Below are 14,847 nucleotides of genomic sequence, written 5' to 3'. Positions count from 1 at the left end.
CAGCGAGCGATGGTTGTGCCACTGCACTCCAGCTTGGCTGACAAAGTTAGACCCTGTCTCACACACACACACACACACACACACACACACACACACACACACAAAAAAAAGAAAGAAAGGAAAGGAAAAGGAAAAGAAAGAGAGTATTGTGGATCTATCATCGCATTCCCTTTTACCAGACTTATTTTCTCTTCACAGAGTGTCTCCAGAAGTGTCTTTGGGGATTCAGATAAGTCTGGGAATTGGGGGCTCTTCTAGTTTGAAGCTTTATCGACTGCTATAAGTTTCAGAGAAAAAAAGTAACTCAACCACATGGCTGAATTTCCACAGTTGGTTGGAGGCAGAGCCTTTACTGTTCCTCTTTGATTCAGCCAGGGCCTCTAGCAGAGGGGAGGTGGCTACGCACAAGAGTGCTTCTTATAGCAGTCAAGACTGTGAACAGAGCCTATCACAGATACTTCTATCCCACTAAAAGGACACTTGAAGGTAAGCCCAAGGTGGCTTCAAGACCTTGAATAATTTTATGTTGCTAAGACAATGACCAAAGATAAGGCAAAGCAAGCCAAGCCAGCACCGCACCCCATTCCTCTGACTTTAACGTGCATCTGACTCCCAGACTCTCAGATGCTGTGAGACTAGCTTTTGTTTTTTTTAATTATGTCACCTGATAAAAGTAAAACATGGGGGCTGGGCACAGTGGCTCACACCTATAATCCCAGCACTTTGGGAGGCTGAGGCAAGAGGATCCCTAGGAGCCAGGAATTCAAAACCAGCCTAACACAGGAAGACCCCATCTCTCTCTTTTTTTTTTTTTTTGTGAGACGGAGTCTTCCTCTGTCGCCCAGGCTGGAGTGCAGTGGTGCGATCTTGGCTCACTGCAACCTCCGCCTCCTGGGTTCAAATGATTCTCCTGCCTCAGCTTCCCAAGTAGCTGGGATTACAGGCGCCCGCCACCACGCCCAGCCAATTTTTATATTTTTAGTAGAGACGGGGTTTCACCACATTGGCCAGGCTGGTCTCAAACTCCTGACCTTATGATCCGCACACCTCGGCCTCCCAAAGTGCTGGGATTACAGGCGTGAGCCACCACGCCTGGCCGGGAAGACCCCATCTCTTAAGAAAAGAAAAGAAAGAAAAAAGGAAAACATGATTACAGAATATAAAGCTCAGTAATAACATCACTACCCTGAGATAACCTGTTTTAACATTTTAGTACATTTTCTTCTAGTCTTTTTTAAAAAGTTCATATATATAATATGTTAAATAAATATATACATATCTATTTCAAAATTTGGACCACACTATACATGTAGTTTTGTATCTTTTTTCCCACTTCATGTTATATCGAAACATTTTCTCTGACAAAAGATTCTTTAAAAAATAATTTTTAGTGGCAACATAATACCTTGGCATATGGATGTAACCATCTTTAACATTTTTTTTTTTTTTTGAGACGTAGTCTCGCTCTTGTGCCCCAGGCTGGAGTGCAATGGTGTGATTTCGGCTCACTGCAACCTCCGCCTCCCGGGTTCAAGTGATTCTCCCGCCTCAGCCTCCCGAGTAGCTGGGATTACAGGTGCCTGCCACCATGCCTGGCTAATTTTTGTATTTTTAGTAGAGATGGGGTTTCACCATGTTGGCCAGGCTGGTCTCGAATTCCTGACCTCAGGTAATCCACCTGCCTCGGCCTCCCAAAGTGCTGGGATTACAAGCATGAGCCACCGCACCCGGCCATGACCATCTTTATTTGAATAGCTCAGGGTCTCTTTACCAGATCTAGAGACAGCAAGAACAAATTGAAGAAGGGTTCATTTCTGCCTTTCCTATTAACTGCAGGAGAGAGACTGCAGGGCACCACTAGGGGTCAGTGCAGAGCCATCATCACAGGAGCCTTTACTGTGCCTTACAGTAAGCATGTCTTGATGTAAGATAATTGGTTATGCCACAATCCATATTAATAAAGATTCTATATGTTACATTAGAGATCTATTCACATGACTAGCCATGTTCCCTTTAAGAGCAGACTCCCTTAGTACAGATTTCTCAGATTATAAATGATAAGATTCCTCCAAATTAATTTCCAAAACAGAGCTATTTTATAAACACCAAAGTCTATCAGTATAAGACCTGTTCTTTCCTGCTTGGTATGAGATCATTTGTGCATAAAATACTTGGCCAAAGTGTTTTATAGGTTTGTTGGGAAAATCAAATAAATAACATGTAAAAGTATCTTACAAATTATGAAGCCACATATAAACGTAAATTTGCTCTTTTTTAATGATAAGCAATTCAGATATTTGGGCAAGTGGCAAGACCATGGATTCTTTCACTGGTTTTCTTCCTCATAGCCCTTACTCTCCAGCTATTGACATCAGTGTGGAGTCAGTAATTCTTTTCTTAGAAGCTGAAGTTATCATTTACAGTAAATTTGGTTTTAGTTCTTTGCCATCCTTATTTACCTGAAGCTCCTTCAGGAAAATTACTCTGAGCTCAGAATTAGCTTAGATCACTTATAAATAGGTGTATAACAGGGATCAGAAAGCCACTCTAGGCCTGACATGCTTGACAGGCTCCGACGCAGGAGGTGGGAGTTCCTGACCCTTCTAAACCCAGATGTGACTATTAGGAGCAAAAGGTACCAAGGGCCCTATTTCCCACCGGTGAGGATTCTTATTCAGCCCTCACTCTTCTTTCTGTTCATGTTTCCTCTTCAGTTCTCAGTGCCACATCATTTGGCATCAGAGATGAAAAGGATCTAGGGCTGGTTGTTCTCAGAACCAAGAAGCTTTCAAAACCAGCTTGTGGTAGGCCTTCTTGAGAGCAGCTCAGTCTTCTCATTGGTTCACTCTGACCAATCCCAGGATGCACAGGGACCCAGGCAAAGCAGGCCCTGGCAAGTCCGTTTTTTTTCTTTTTCTTTTTTTTTGAGAGACAGAGGCCGGGCGCTGTGGCTCATGCCTGTAATCCTAGCACTTTGGGAGGCCAAGGTGGACGGATCACCTAAGGTCAGGAGTTTGAGACCAGCCTGGCCAACATGGTGAAACCTGGTCTCTACTAAAGATACAAAAATTAGCCGAGGTGGCACGGTGCAGGGCGGTATGGGGACGTCATGGCAGAGCTGCAGCAGCTGTGGGTGCAGGAGGTGGTGGACTCCATGGTGAAGAGTCTGGAGAGAGAGAACATCTGGAAGATGCAGGGTCTCATGTTCTGGTGCAGCATCAGCTGTTGTGAGAACAGCCAGGCTTCCATGCAGTAGTAGGTGCACCAGTGCATCAAAGCACTGCCATGTGCCTCTGGCTCAAGCCCAGGCTTTGGTCACCAGTGAGTTGGAGAAGTTCCAGGACCACCTGGCCCGGTGCGCCATGCATTGCAACAACGAAGCCAAAGATTCAATGGATGCTGGGAGTAAGGAGCTTCAGGTGAAGCAGCAGCTGGACGGTTGTGTGACCAAGTGTGTGGATGACCACATGCACCTCATCCCAACTATGACCAAGAAGATGAAGGAGGCTCTCTTATCAATGGATTTCCCCCAATGGGGAAATAACAGTCTTTGCCAGTGGCCATTGGGGCTGAGGGCAAGAATATATTTTTTATAAAGAATTGGGAATTTTAGTCTTTTAAGCAAAGTTTATGAAGAAATGAAGGATGGCCACAAGTGTAAGACATATATCACTTGCCTCTGGACACTGGTTCTTTTATGTTTCAGTCCTAAAAAATGAAATGGAAAAAAGTGGTGCTAAATCGGGTCAGAGATATTACAGGAGAGTTTTAGAGCTCATATATCCTATGGCCAGTGCTTGTCCTGCCAGTAAGGATCTCCCCTGTAACAAGCCAGAGCCCTCCAAGGCACTAGACTCTTCTTATTACACAAGTACCAACAGGCTGGCAGGTTAGAGTTGGTGGAGTTTGAGGAGAGATATTTTCTCTTTGTTGCCAACATCCTGTTTACCAGAAGTGTCACCACACCATTTTCCGCAAGCTGTGAAACAAAATCCATGAGGTCACCCGCTTAGAAGGGCAAAAAAGTTTTCTGGGTCTTTGTTTTCTTGGTTTTGTGTAATTTATACAAGGCGATACAAATTGATTTTAAGATGTGGAATTGGGAGGGAGACTAGTTTGGATAACAACTTTGAAAGTTTCCTTGAGGATCTCCATTTCTGGTCATCAAGATGTAGATGTAGATTTCTTAAAATTATTACATGCTGCATCTTTCAGCCTGGAGACCATGCAAAAACATGAGAGGTGATGACATACTAATTATGGGAAGCATAATTACTGGCTGATGGGCCCTGAGGCTGTGCGTAGCAAAATGACGGACAATCTTGCAGTAACACTTTCCCCGTGAAGAGAAGGGGGTTTTGATTGTGATATATACTAGTATCTAGAAATGAACAGTAAAAGAGGAGCAGTTGGCTACTTGATTATAACAGAGTTATGAAGTACTGGATTTGGAAAAACCTGGTTTTTATAGAACGGATGGAATGAAAGCCTAAACCTAGCACTGCCTACTTAGCCCCCTGAATTAACAAAGCGCAATTGAGACAAACCCTGGCAACAGGAAATTCAAGGGAGAAAAAGTAAGCAACTTGGGCTAGGATGAGCTGACTCCCTTATAGCAAAGGAGAGGCAGACCCCATTACCAAAAACCATTTTTGCCTGGGGCTTTCGCAACTTGCAGTGTTCCTGCCCCGGCATGGCACCTTATTGTTTTGATAGCAACCTCATCGTATTTTCACCAACTTACCACTTATCCCTCTTCTTTCTTCGGTCTCCCTCTGTTGCCGAGGCTGGTCTGTACTGCTGGGATCTCAGCTGGCTGCAACCTCCCTGCCTCAGGCTCCTGTGATTCTCCTGCCTCGGCCCGCCTAGTGCCTGGGATTGCAGGCGGGCACCGCCACACCTGACTGGTTTTTGTATTTTTGGTGGAGACGGGGTTTCGCTGTGTTGACCGGGCTGGTCTCCAGCTCCTGGCCTCCAGTGATCTGCCCGCCTCGGCCTCCCGAGGTGCTGGGATTGCAGACGGAGTCTTGCTCACTCAGTGCTCAATGTTGCCCAGGCTAGAGTGCAGTGGCGTGATCTCGGCTCGCTACAACCTCCACCTCCCAGCCGCCTGCCTTGGCTTCCCAAAGTGCTAAGATTACAGCCTCTGCCCGGCTGCCACCCCGTCTAGGAAGTGAGGAGCGTCTCTGCCTGGCTGCCCATCGTCTGGGATGTGAGGAGCCCCTCTGCCCGGCCACCCCGTCTGGGAGGTGAGGAGCGCCTCTGCCTGGCCGCCACCCCGTCTGGGAGGAAGTGAGGAGCGCCTCTGCCCGGCCGCCCATCGTCTGGGATGTGAGGAGTGCCTCTCCCCGGCCGCCCCGTCTGGGATGTGAGGAGCGCCTCTGCCCTGCCGCCCCATCTGGGAAGTGAGGAGCGCCTCGCCCGGCTGCCCCGTCTGGGAGGTGTACCCAACAGCTCCGAAGAGACAGCGACCATCGAGAACGGGCCATGATGACGATGGCGGTTTTGTTGAAGGGGGAAATTTGGGGAAAAGAAAGAGAGATCAGATTGTTACTGTGTCTGTGTAGAAAGAAGTAGGCATAGGAGACTCCATTTTGTTCTGTACTAGGAGAAATTCTTCTGCCTTGGGATGCTATTGATCTATGGCCTTGCCCCCAGCCCCGTGCTCTCTGAAACATGTGCTGTGTCAACTCAGGGTTAAATGGATTAAGGGCGGTACAAGATGTACTTTGTACTTTGTTAAACAGATGCTTGAAGGCAGCATGCTCTTTAAGAGTCATCACCACTCCCTAATGTCAAGTACCCAGGGACACAAACACTGCGGAAGGCCGCAGGGACCTCTGCCTAGGAAAACCAGAGACCTTTGTTCATGTGTTTAACTGCTGACCTTCTCTCCACTATTATCCTATGACCCTGCCACATCCCCCTCTCCGAGAAACACCCAAGAATGATCAATAAATACTTAAAAAAAAAAAGAAAAAATAAATAAATAAGGTTTAATTTTCTCCCCTCCCCCCCACAAAAAAAATTAGCCGGGCATGGTGGTGCCTGCTTGTAATCCCAGTTACTTGGGAGGCTGAAGCAGGAGAATCGCTTGAACCTGGGAGGTGGAGGTTGCAGTGAGCCAAGATCATGCTACTGCACTCCAGCCTGGGCCACAGAGCAAGACTCTGTCTCAAAAGAAAAGAGACAGACTCAGCCAGGCGTGGTGGCTCATGCTTGTAATCCCAGCACTTTGGGAGGCCAAGTGTGCAGATCAGTTGAGCTCAGGAGCTCGACACCAACTGGACAACATAATGAAACCCCATCTCTACAAAAATATATATAAATTAGCTGGGCGTGGTGGCATGCACCTGTAGTTCCAGCTACTTGGGAGGCTGAGATGGAAGGACTGCTTGAGTCCAGGAGGTCAAGGCTGCAATGAGCCGAGATTGTGCCACTGCTCTCCATCCAGCCTGGGCAACAGAGTGAGACTCTGCCTCAAAAAAAAAAAAAAAAAAAAAAAAAAAAAAAAAAAAAAAAAGAAGAGTTCTCACTCTGTCGCCCAGGCTGGAATGCAATGGTGCAATCATAGCTCACTATAGCCTCAGACTCCTGGGTTCAAGTGATCATCCCGCCTCAGCCTCTCGAGTAGATGGGATTATAGGTGTGAGCCACTGCCAAGTCCCTTATCATTGGCACTTGATTTCCTACTGGGCTAGAACCTTAAGCTGTTTGGTGAAAGAAGGGCACAGAAGTCACACAAAGAGAGCAACAGATGCTTGCACAGCAGCTCACACTGCCCTGGGGCAGCTCCAGTAAAGAGCAGTCCTGTGTTCAGGTCCTACATTCTAGAGCATGATCTAACACAGGACACCAGTTGAATAGCTTATGCTCCAGATAAGTACAGTTCTTGGTATATAGCTAGTGTTCCAGAAATATTAGTTGCACGAATGAATGATAGGTTTAGGCTGTAAGACCAGCATTAGACCATGGAGTGCCTGGATACAACTACATTTCTATGGCCAATTAAAAAAATAATCCTGGGACTGGAGTAGTAGAGCTAAGCCTAGGGACTTGAAAGTTAGTCCAGAGGATCCCAACAGCTGGACACAAACTCAAGAAGACTCAAGAGCCATACAACAGCAATGCAGCAACCAATAATCACTGTTATTATTAAGAGCAGTTTCTAGTACAGAGCGCCTCAGGGCACTTACAATCCCCACAGAGGCCAGCTACCCAACATCAGAGTCTGACCAGCTGGGTGGTCCCGCCCTGCATCCAAGAGGGTGTCTGGACACTCATCCAGATGGCTCTGAGACAGCAGCAGAGCTGACAAGGAGGCCCCACAAGTGAGATTCCTTTGGCTTCAAGGTCGCAAGTCCTGGCCTTGGGCCTCCTGGCCTGCTGAGCCTCCCACCGGCTTTACCCTCAGAGATTGCTGCAGAAGCCTGTGTGCTGGAATGGGCTGCCACATTTCTAGGAAGGAACCCGGGGGCACATGTAGCCTGGTTATTCAATGTTATCATAGACGTGAATCACATCCTCATGGTTGCTGAGAGCCTGAATGAGATGTGCGGCCTGTTCCAGGTCGGGCTCAGCCAGCTGCACCTTTGAGTTGGGGATGAACTCTAGTGCACAGGACACAGAACACAGGCCCAGGGAGTCCAGCTTCTTCCTCACTTGGTGCAGTGAAGAGGCATCACAAATAAACTAGGGATAAAGGAAAGTCAGGAGGTGAGGAGCCAGGAGGTAATGAGACAAAGCCACACAGGACCTTGCAAAGTCCTGAATGTCAGTACTGGAATGGATCACTGGGTTTGAGCTCTTCACTGGCAGGGACATCGTTTTCAATGTTTTGACTCTTTGTCATAGTCCTCACTAGAGTTGGTCCTATTCAGTATTCACTTAATAAATGTTTGTACAATATGTGAACTGTCTCACCTATACCCTGGGGCACAGGAAGGAAGAAACCAAGAGGCATGCGTAAGGCATCTATCAGGGTCCTCCTGGAAGCCCACCAAACACCGATGTTTTCATGCTTACTTGAAAAACGTTCTTTTCTTCTTCATCTTCAGTTTCCTTGACATCCTCAGCTCCTGCTTCGATTGCCAGCTCCAGGGCACGCTCTAGGTTCACAGCCTTCTTCTCTCTGTCCTCCACTTCAACCACAATCACCCCCTTTTTGTCAAAAGAGTGACGAGCTCCTACAGCCATCACTCCTCTGACAGGGAAGGAAAAGGGCTGGCATGAGTGGATGCCTCTAGACGCTCAGCCTCCATAAAGCTCATCATTCTATTGCTGTCTCTTTCTCACCCAATCTATGAAGTACACACAGACATGGAGCAGGTCGCATCCTCAAGGAGAAAATGCAGCTGCTGCTGGGTAAGGGAACAGCCCAAGAATATCCCCACGCTCAATTTTCTGCCCTGATTGCAGTTGGGAGGAAGCAGACTTAGCTGATAATTTCCTGTGCCATTAAGATGCCAGTCCTGGTGGAGCATTTTAGGACTTGGGCATTATATGGCTACAGATGGGGATAATAGGACAAAGATCCCCTTCTACATCCGATGAGCAAGTCTTTGGGATCCTGCTAGTAGAGACTACATTAAGGGAAAGTCAATTAACTCACTGGATTCTGCTAAGGAGCAAGTATGCTTAAAACCTGAAACATGGCCAGGCATGGTGGCTCCCAGCACTTTGGGAGGCTGAGGCAGGTGGATCACCTGAGATCAGGCATTCGAGACCAGCCTGGCCAACATGGTGAAACCCTGTCATCTCTACTAAAAATACAAAAATTAGCTGGGCATGGCTGTGGGTATCTTTAATCCCAGCTACTCAGGAGGCTGAGGCAGGAGAATCACTTGAACCCAGAAGGCAGAGGTTGCAGTGAGCCAAGATCATGCCATTGCACTCCAGCCTGGGCGACAAGAGTGAGACTCCGTCTCAAAAAACAAAAAAACAAAAAACAAAACCCTGAAACACTAGCAGAGATCAACAGTACCTGCCTTGCAGAGAATTGGAACATAAAGGCTCTGTCCCTACCACTCCTCCCAGATGCACACTTACCCATTCTTATTCAGGATATGTCTAATGTCTCCTTGACACTTGTGGCTATTGTTAGATAATGCCTCGATTAGCAGAGAAGAGCCACCAGGGCCTCGACCCTCATACAGCAAATAAGTGTCCTTGGATTTCTGCAATAAACAACACAAGCACATTTTCCTGTTTCCCAATTCCTTCCCACATGTCAGCCCAGAACCACAAGTATCGCAAAACTAACTCCATGGGATGGGCTCTCTAGGCTGGAGCCTGAGCTCTCAATCTTTATTTTTGTCCCCACCCTCTAACCAACTTTTGAGGTAACAGGAAGTACTACCCCTAACTTGAAAGGAGTCTGTTTCTCCGGTCCCTGAACAATCCATCAGCCATCTCTCAGCTTTGCTTCCTACCATCCCCAACCAAATGCCACATCTAGTCCCCACCCAATCCCACTCAGACTCATCCTCCTACACCCCCATCCTGTAAGAAACCCACCGGTCAAGTCTCAAGGCCCCTACCCTGGGCTGCTGAGTACTGCTGTGAAAAATCACACACCTAGGCCTTGTCGTAAGAGCTGCTGAAAACAGCATGGTCTCAAAATTCAAACAATTAATCCAGAGCTCTAGGGACTAATCTCTTCTGGACCTTCCATGCCCCTACTCATCCCTTGTCCATGTATTCAATATTCCCCACTCCAAGCACCCTGTCCTGCAACTTTCCAGGAATTCTCAACTCACAACTTCTCCCTTCCTCTTTCACAAAGGAAAAAAGGGCCACTAGGTGGGGAAAATAGTTGCTGTCTCTACCACCTTCTCTGCACCACGGTCTACATGAAGGCAATAAGCATAACAGTTAGAGCACAGGCTCTAAAGTCTGACTATCTGGTTTCAAGTCTGTCATTTTCTATGTGACCTGAGTCAAGTCACCTAACATTCCTGTGCCTCAGTTTCTACTTACGGTGGTTTTGAGGATTCGATGAGATAACACACATAGAGTTTTTATCCATGCTTAGCCTGCAGGAAGCACTCAATAATTTTGAGCTATTAAGATAACTATTACTTCCTCAGAGCCTCCCTACCTGCCCCAGAGAAAGGTGTACCCTTACGTGGACTCTATATACCTGCCCCTCTCACCATCTCTATCACCCCCATCCTCTCCCTTTCTACTGGCTTTTCTCCTTTAGGGCATAAACATCTGAAAAACAAACACTTCCTCCATCTAACATAAGGGCTTTCTCCCACACTGCCCCTTCTTTCTGTAATACCTCATCTCCCTACAACTTGGCTGAGCAGTCCCGGTCTTGGCTGTATGGCCCTGCATACTGCCTATGCATCCTACTCCCAGTTGTGCGCCTAGAACCAATGACCAAGGACAGTGAGCTCTCAGAAGCCTCTAGGCCGAGGGCGTCAACTACATTGCTACCCTTCTCTCTGATAAGTTTTTTTTTTTTTTTTTTTTGAGACAGAGTCTCGCTCTGTCGCCCAGGCTGGAGTGCAGTGGTGCAATCTCGGCTCACCGCAATCTCTGCCTCCTGGGTTCAAGCGATCCTCCACCTCAGCCTCCCCAGTAGCTGGGATTACAAGCATATGCCACCACACCCAGCTAATTTTCGTATTTTTAGTAGAGATGGAGTTTCACCATGCTGGCCAAGCTGCTCTCCAAACTCCTGGCCTCAAGTGATCTACCCACCTTAGCCTCCCAAAGTGCTGGGATTATAGTCGTGAGCCACTGCACTTGGCCCTCTCTGATAATTTACGGTGTGTTTGTTGGCCATCCAGACATGAGCCCAGTAGAGGCTGTGATCAATACAAAGCAAGTCAAACAGTACACACCTCCATTTTCAGTGCTGTCTCAATCGTTGACTTGGGCATATGTTTGCTGCGACACACCTCTAAGATATTGGCCAGGTTGCTGTTGTGCTCAGGGTTGGGGCCTCCTTCTGAGATTTAAAGAAAAAAAAAAAAAAAGAGTGAGCAAAGACATCTCATTACAACATGGGAGAAAAAAAGGGATTTCCAGCCCCACCAAGCCAAAGGAGTGGCAAATCACCATTTAGCTCTGCTACCTTAGAATACCTTAACTAGTGTTTCAATGGGATACGGAGAAGTATTTTTGGGTTTTTTTGGTTTGTTTTTTGAGATGGAGTCTCACTCTGTTGCTGGCTGGAGTGCAGTGGCACGATCTTGGCTCACTGCAACATCCACCTCCTGGGTTCAAGTGATTCTCCTGCCTCAGCCTCCCAAGTAGCTGGGATTACAGGTGCACGCCACCACACCCGGCTAATTTTTGTATTTTTAGTAGAGACCAGGTTTAGCCATGTTGGCCAGGCTGGTCTCCAACTCCTGACCTCAGGTGATCCATCCACCTTGGCCTCCGAAAGTGCTGGGACTACAAGTGTGAGCCACTGTGCCTGGCCTGGATAAGTATTTTGGAAAAGTACTTTCTTTTTTTTTTTTTGAGACAAAGTCTCACTTTGTCACCCAGGCTGGAGTGCAGTGGCATGATTTTAGCTCACTGTAGCCTCAACCTCCAGGGTTCAAGCGATCCTCCTGCCTCAGCCTCCCAAGTAGCTGGGACCACCGGTGTGCACCACCCCACCCAGGTAATTGTTTTCGTATTTTTTGTAGATTCAGGTTTTCACCATGTCGCCCAGGCTGGTCTCAAACTCCTGAGCTCAAGTGATCTGCCTGACTCGGCCTCCCAAAGTGCCAGGATTACAGGTGTGGGCCACCATGTCTGGCCAGAAAAGACCCTTTTTTTTGAGACAGAGTCTCACTCTGTCATCCATGCTGGAGTGCAGTGGCAAGATCTTGGCTCATCTTGGCTCACTGCAACCTCCCACTCCTGGGTTCAAGGGATTCTCCTGCCTCAGCCTCCTAAGTAGCTGGGATTACAGGTGCCTGCCACCACGCCCAGCTAATTTTTGTATTTTTAGTAGAGATGAGGTTTCACCACGTTGGCCAGGTTTGTCTCGAACTCCTGACCTCAAGTGATCCACTCGCCTTGGGCCTTCCAAAGTGCTGGGGTTACAGGCATGAGGCACCGTGCCTGGCCAGAACTTTCTAATTCATTGTCTTTAGGGATGGTTTTCATTCTGCTAGGTTTCAGCGATCTCTACTTTGTGTCAGATGAAAAAGGGTTATAGACGGTAACAACACTTCCTGGACTCATTACTGCTCTTACTCTACTACTTTGTGCATAATAATTATTTTTATTTTATTATTATTATTATTATTTTTGAGACAGAGTTTTCCTCTGTTGCCCAGGCTGGAGTGCAGTGGTGTAATCTCGGCTCACTGCAAACTCCGCCTTCCGGGTTCACGCCATTCTCCTGCGTCAGCCTCCTGAGTAGCTGGGACTACAGGCGCCCGCCACCACCACACCTGGCTAATTTTTTTGTATTTTTAGTAGAGACAGGGTTTCACCGTGTTAGCCAGGATGGTCTCAATCTCCTGACCTCGTGATCCGCCGGCCTCAGCCTCCCAAAGTGTTGAGATTACAGGTGTGAGCCACCGTGCCCGGCACTTTGTGCATAATTATTGAAATGTTCACATGACATTGTAATCTGAGGGTAGGCGCTGTATCTCATCGTCTTTGTAGTACCAATGGCATGCCCGGCACAAGATAAACACAAGTTGGTTGAACTTCAGTGGGGCGCAGTGGCTGACGCCTGCAATCCCAGCACTTTGGGAGGTGGAGGTGGGTGGATCATTTGAGGTCAGGAGTTCGAGACCAGCCTGGCCAACATGGTGAAACCCTGTCTCTACTAAAAATACAAAAAAATTTAGCCAGGCATGGTGGTGCACACTTGTAGTCCCAGCTACTTCGGAGGCTAAAGCAGGAGAATCACTTGAGACTGGGAGGTGGAGGTTGCAGTGGGCCGAGATCACGCCACTGCACTCTACCCTGGGTGACAGAGTGAGACTCTGTCTCAAAATAAATAAATAAATAAATACATAAATGTTACTTGAACTTAATATCAAGAATTTTGAAGAAAAGGAAGCAAACAAATACCAGGCATGAGCTGAGGGGGTAAATTAACATTAACTGAATGCCTATGATGTGCCATAAACCATAAACTACCTCAAGGTGGGTATTATCCTTGTTTCACGGAAACTCAAGCTACTTGTTCAAGGTTAGTCAGTGACAGAAACCAGTCTTCCTGACTCCAAAGTCCATAGTTTCTCTTTCTTCTTTTTTTCTTTTTTCTTTTTTTGAGATGGAGTCTTGCTCTGTCACCCAGGCTGGATGGAGTATAGTAGAGCAATCTCGCTTACTGCAGCCTCCAACTCCTGGGTTCAAGCAATTCTCCTGCTTCAGCCTCCCGAGTAGCCAGCATTACAGGCGTGCACCACCATGCCCGGCTAATTTTTTTTTTTTTTTTTTTTTTTTTGGTATTTTTAGTAGACACAGGGTTTCCCCATGTTGGCCAGGCTAGTCCTGAACTCCTGACCTCAAGTGATCTGCCCGCCTCTGGCCTGGGATTACAGGCTGAGCCACTGCGCCCAGTCCAAAGTCCATGCTTTCTACAGGACTTTTCCTTTACTCCTACAGATGTCTGGCCCTGAACAGAAAAAAAGCCTTTTCAGTGTGGCGACCTAAGGGAGAAAAGACATGGCTGCAAATCTACCTTCCAAGGAAATGTGTCTTGGGGAAACATTAATGAAGCAAACTAAGGCCTAAGCACTTAAGTAATAGCTTTACTCAGTGCCCCTGCCACAACCAATAAGGTACTTGAGGCGACTTCAGAGACACACATCTGCCCTGACTCTTAGGGCTTGTTTCTATTAAGTACCCAGCTAGACTAGGATGAAGTCACTTCTACCTTACCGGCTTATCTTCTCAAGAGCAGCTCCCTCTCTGACAAACTGGCCAGATGCTAAGCGTCTGGAAAGGTGAGTGAGAACCTCCAACGTAGGGTAGGTGTTTTGAGGATTTATGAGGTGGGCAATGGTGGGTACTGGGGAAGGAAAACAAAGTGAAGGGCCAGAGATCTAGGTGGGCCCAACTCCGAGAGGCAAGCGAGGCTGCGGGCACTTAGAGGGCGGCGGCAGCCAGTGCTGGGTGACCGTCAGGGTCTCACCTTTCACTGCCAGGCGGATGTTCAAACAGAGTTTGGAGAAGATGCGACTCCTTTCGACGTCTTTCGGACCCTTGATGTGCCTGACTTTGGACCACTTGTTGTGCCCGGCGGGGACAGCCGCGGTGAGGTGCAGCGTCCTGCCCGGAGCGGCACCGCAGCCCCGGGGCTCGGGGTGGGAGGGCCGGGGGTCGCGCGGAGGAGCCGCCCTGACCCCGGGGCCTCGTGCCAGCAAGCATCGGGCAGCGGCCCTGCTTAGGCTGGCAGCAGCCCAAGCCGCCATCGGTCCCGACCCTGGGGTTCAAGCTGCTAGCAGCAGCGGCCAACGCCTGCCCGTCTCTTCCACTGCCGGAGCAAGCAGTTCCGGACCCCGCGGCCGCCTGTGCCGGTCACCTGAGACCCAACGGCTTGGGCCCGCCCGGGGCGGCTCAACAGCTAATGACCCTGCACCGTCCCCGCGGCAGCCGGGACTGGGGGCCCTTGATGGCGTAGCACACTTCCTTTACCGGGTTCGCTCCAAAAACACGTCCCCACTGCCCGCAAAGTCCGTTCCGTGGCTGCACGGTACTCGCTCCTCTCTTGCCCTTGAGCAGATCTAGTTAGTGCTCAAGCCCTCCCGGTTGCCTAGAGAGCGCCGGACTTTGTTTCTCATAATGTTCTAGTGGAGACACATCTGAGTTATGAAACTGACTTTGCTTCCAAATTGCTGCCTAAATCTGAGCAAGTCCAGAATGATAAATATTTTG

General features: G+C 48.2%; 1 protein-coding gene and 1 pseudogene across 1 annotated transcript; one reads left to right on the top strand and one right to left on the bottom strand.

Moving 5' to 3' along the window:
• The first annotated feature begins 3,109 nt into the window (after nucleotides 1–3,109).
• LOC100454137 (protein FAM136A-like) lies at nucleotides 3,110–3,596 on the top strand (annotated as a pseudogene).
• A 3,532-nt stretch (nucleotides 3,597–7,128) lies between these two features.
• LOC100444316 (translational activator of cytochrome c oxidase 1) lies at nucleotides 7,129–14,603 on the bottom strand. Its single transcript, XM_002827695.6, has 5 exons — nucleotides 14,105–14,603; nucleotides 10,854–10,960; nucleotides 9,049–9,176; nucleotides 8,026–8,203; nucleotides 7,129–7,692 (listed from the first exon to the last, which is right to left on the bottom strand). The coding sequence occupies exons 1-5, from the start codon at nucleotides 14,382–14,384 to the stop codon at nucleotides 7,492–7,494; spliced, it is 894 nt and encodes a 297-aa protein (XP_002827741.3). The 5' UTR covers nucleotides 14,385–14,603; the 3' UTR covers nucleotides 7,129–7,491.
• Between the last annotated feature and the right edge of the window lie 244 nt (nucleotides 14,604–14,847).

This window comes from Pongo abelii, chromosome 19, assembly GCF_028885655.2.
Source record: "Pongo abelii isolate AG06213 chromosome 19, NHGRI_mPonAbe1-v2.0_pri, whole genome shotgun sequence".
NCBI lineage: Eukaryota > Metazoa > Chordata > Mammalia > Primates > Hominidae > Pongo > Pongo abelii.
The sequence above is the reverse complement of the archived record's forward strand: the minus strand, read 5'-3'. Positions and strand labels throughout refer to the sequence as shown.

Coding starts and splice junctions, on each gene's coding strand:
- LOC100444316 (XM_002827695.6), bottom strand. CDS start 14,384: ATGGCGGCTTGGGCTGCTGCCAGCCTAAGCAGGGCCGCTGCCCGATGC. Junction 8,204..9,048: donor CATATCCTGAATAAGAATGG/GTAAGTGTGCAT, acceptor CTTCCCTGTCAG/AGGAGTGATGGCTGTAGGAG. Junction 7,693..8,025: donor AAGAAAAGAACGTTTTTCAA/GTAAGCATGAAA, acceptor CTTTATCCCTAG/TTTATTTGTGATGCCTCTTC.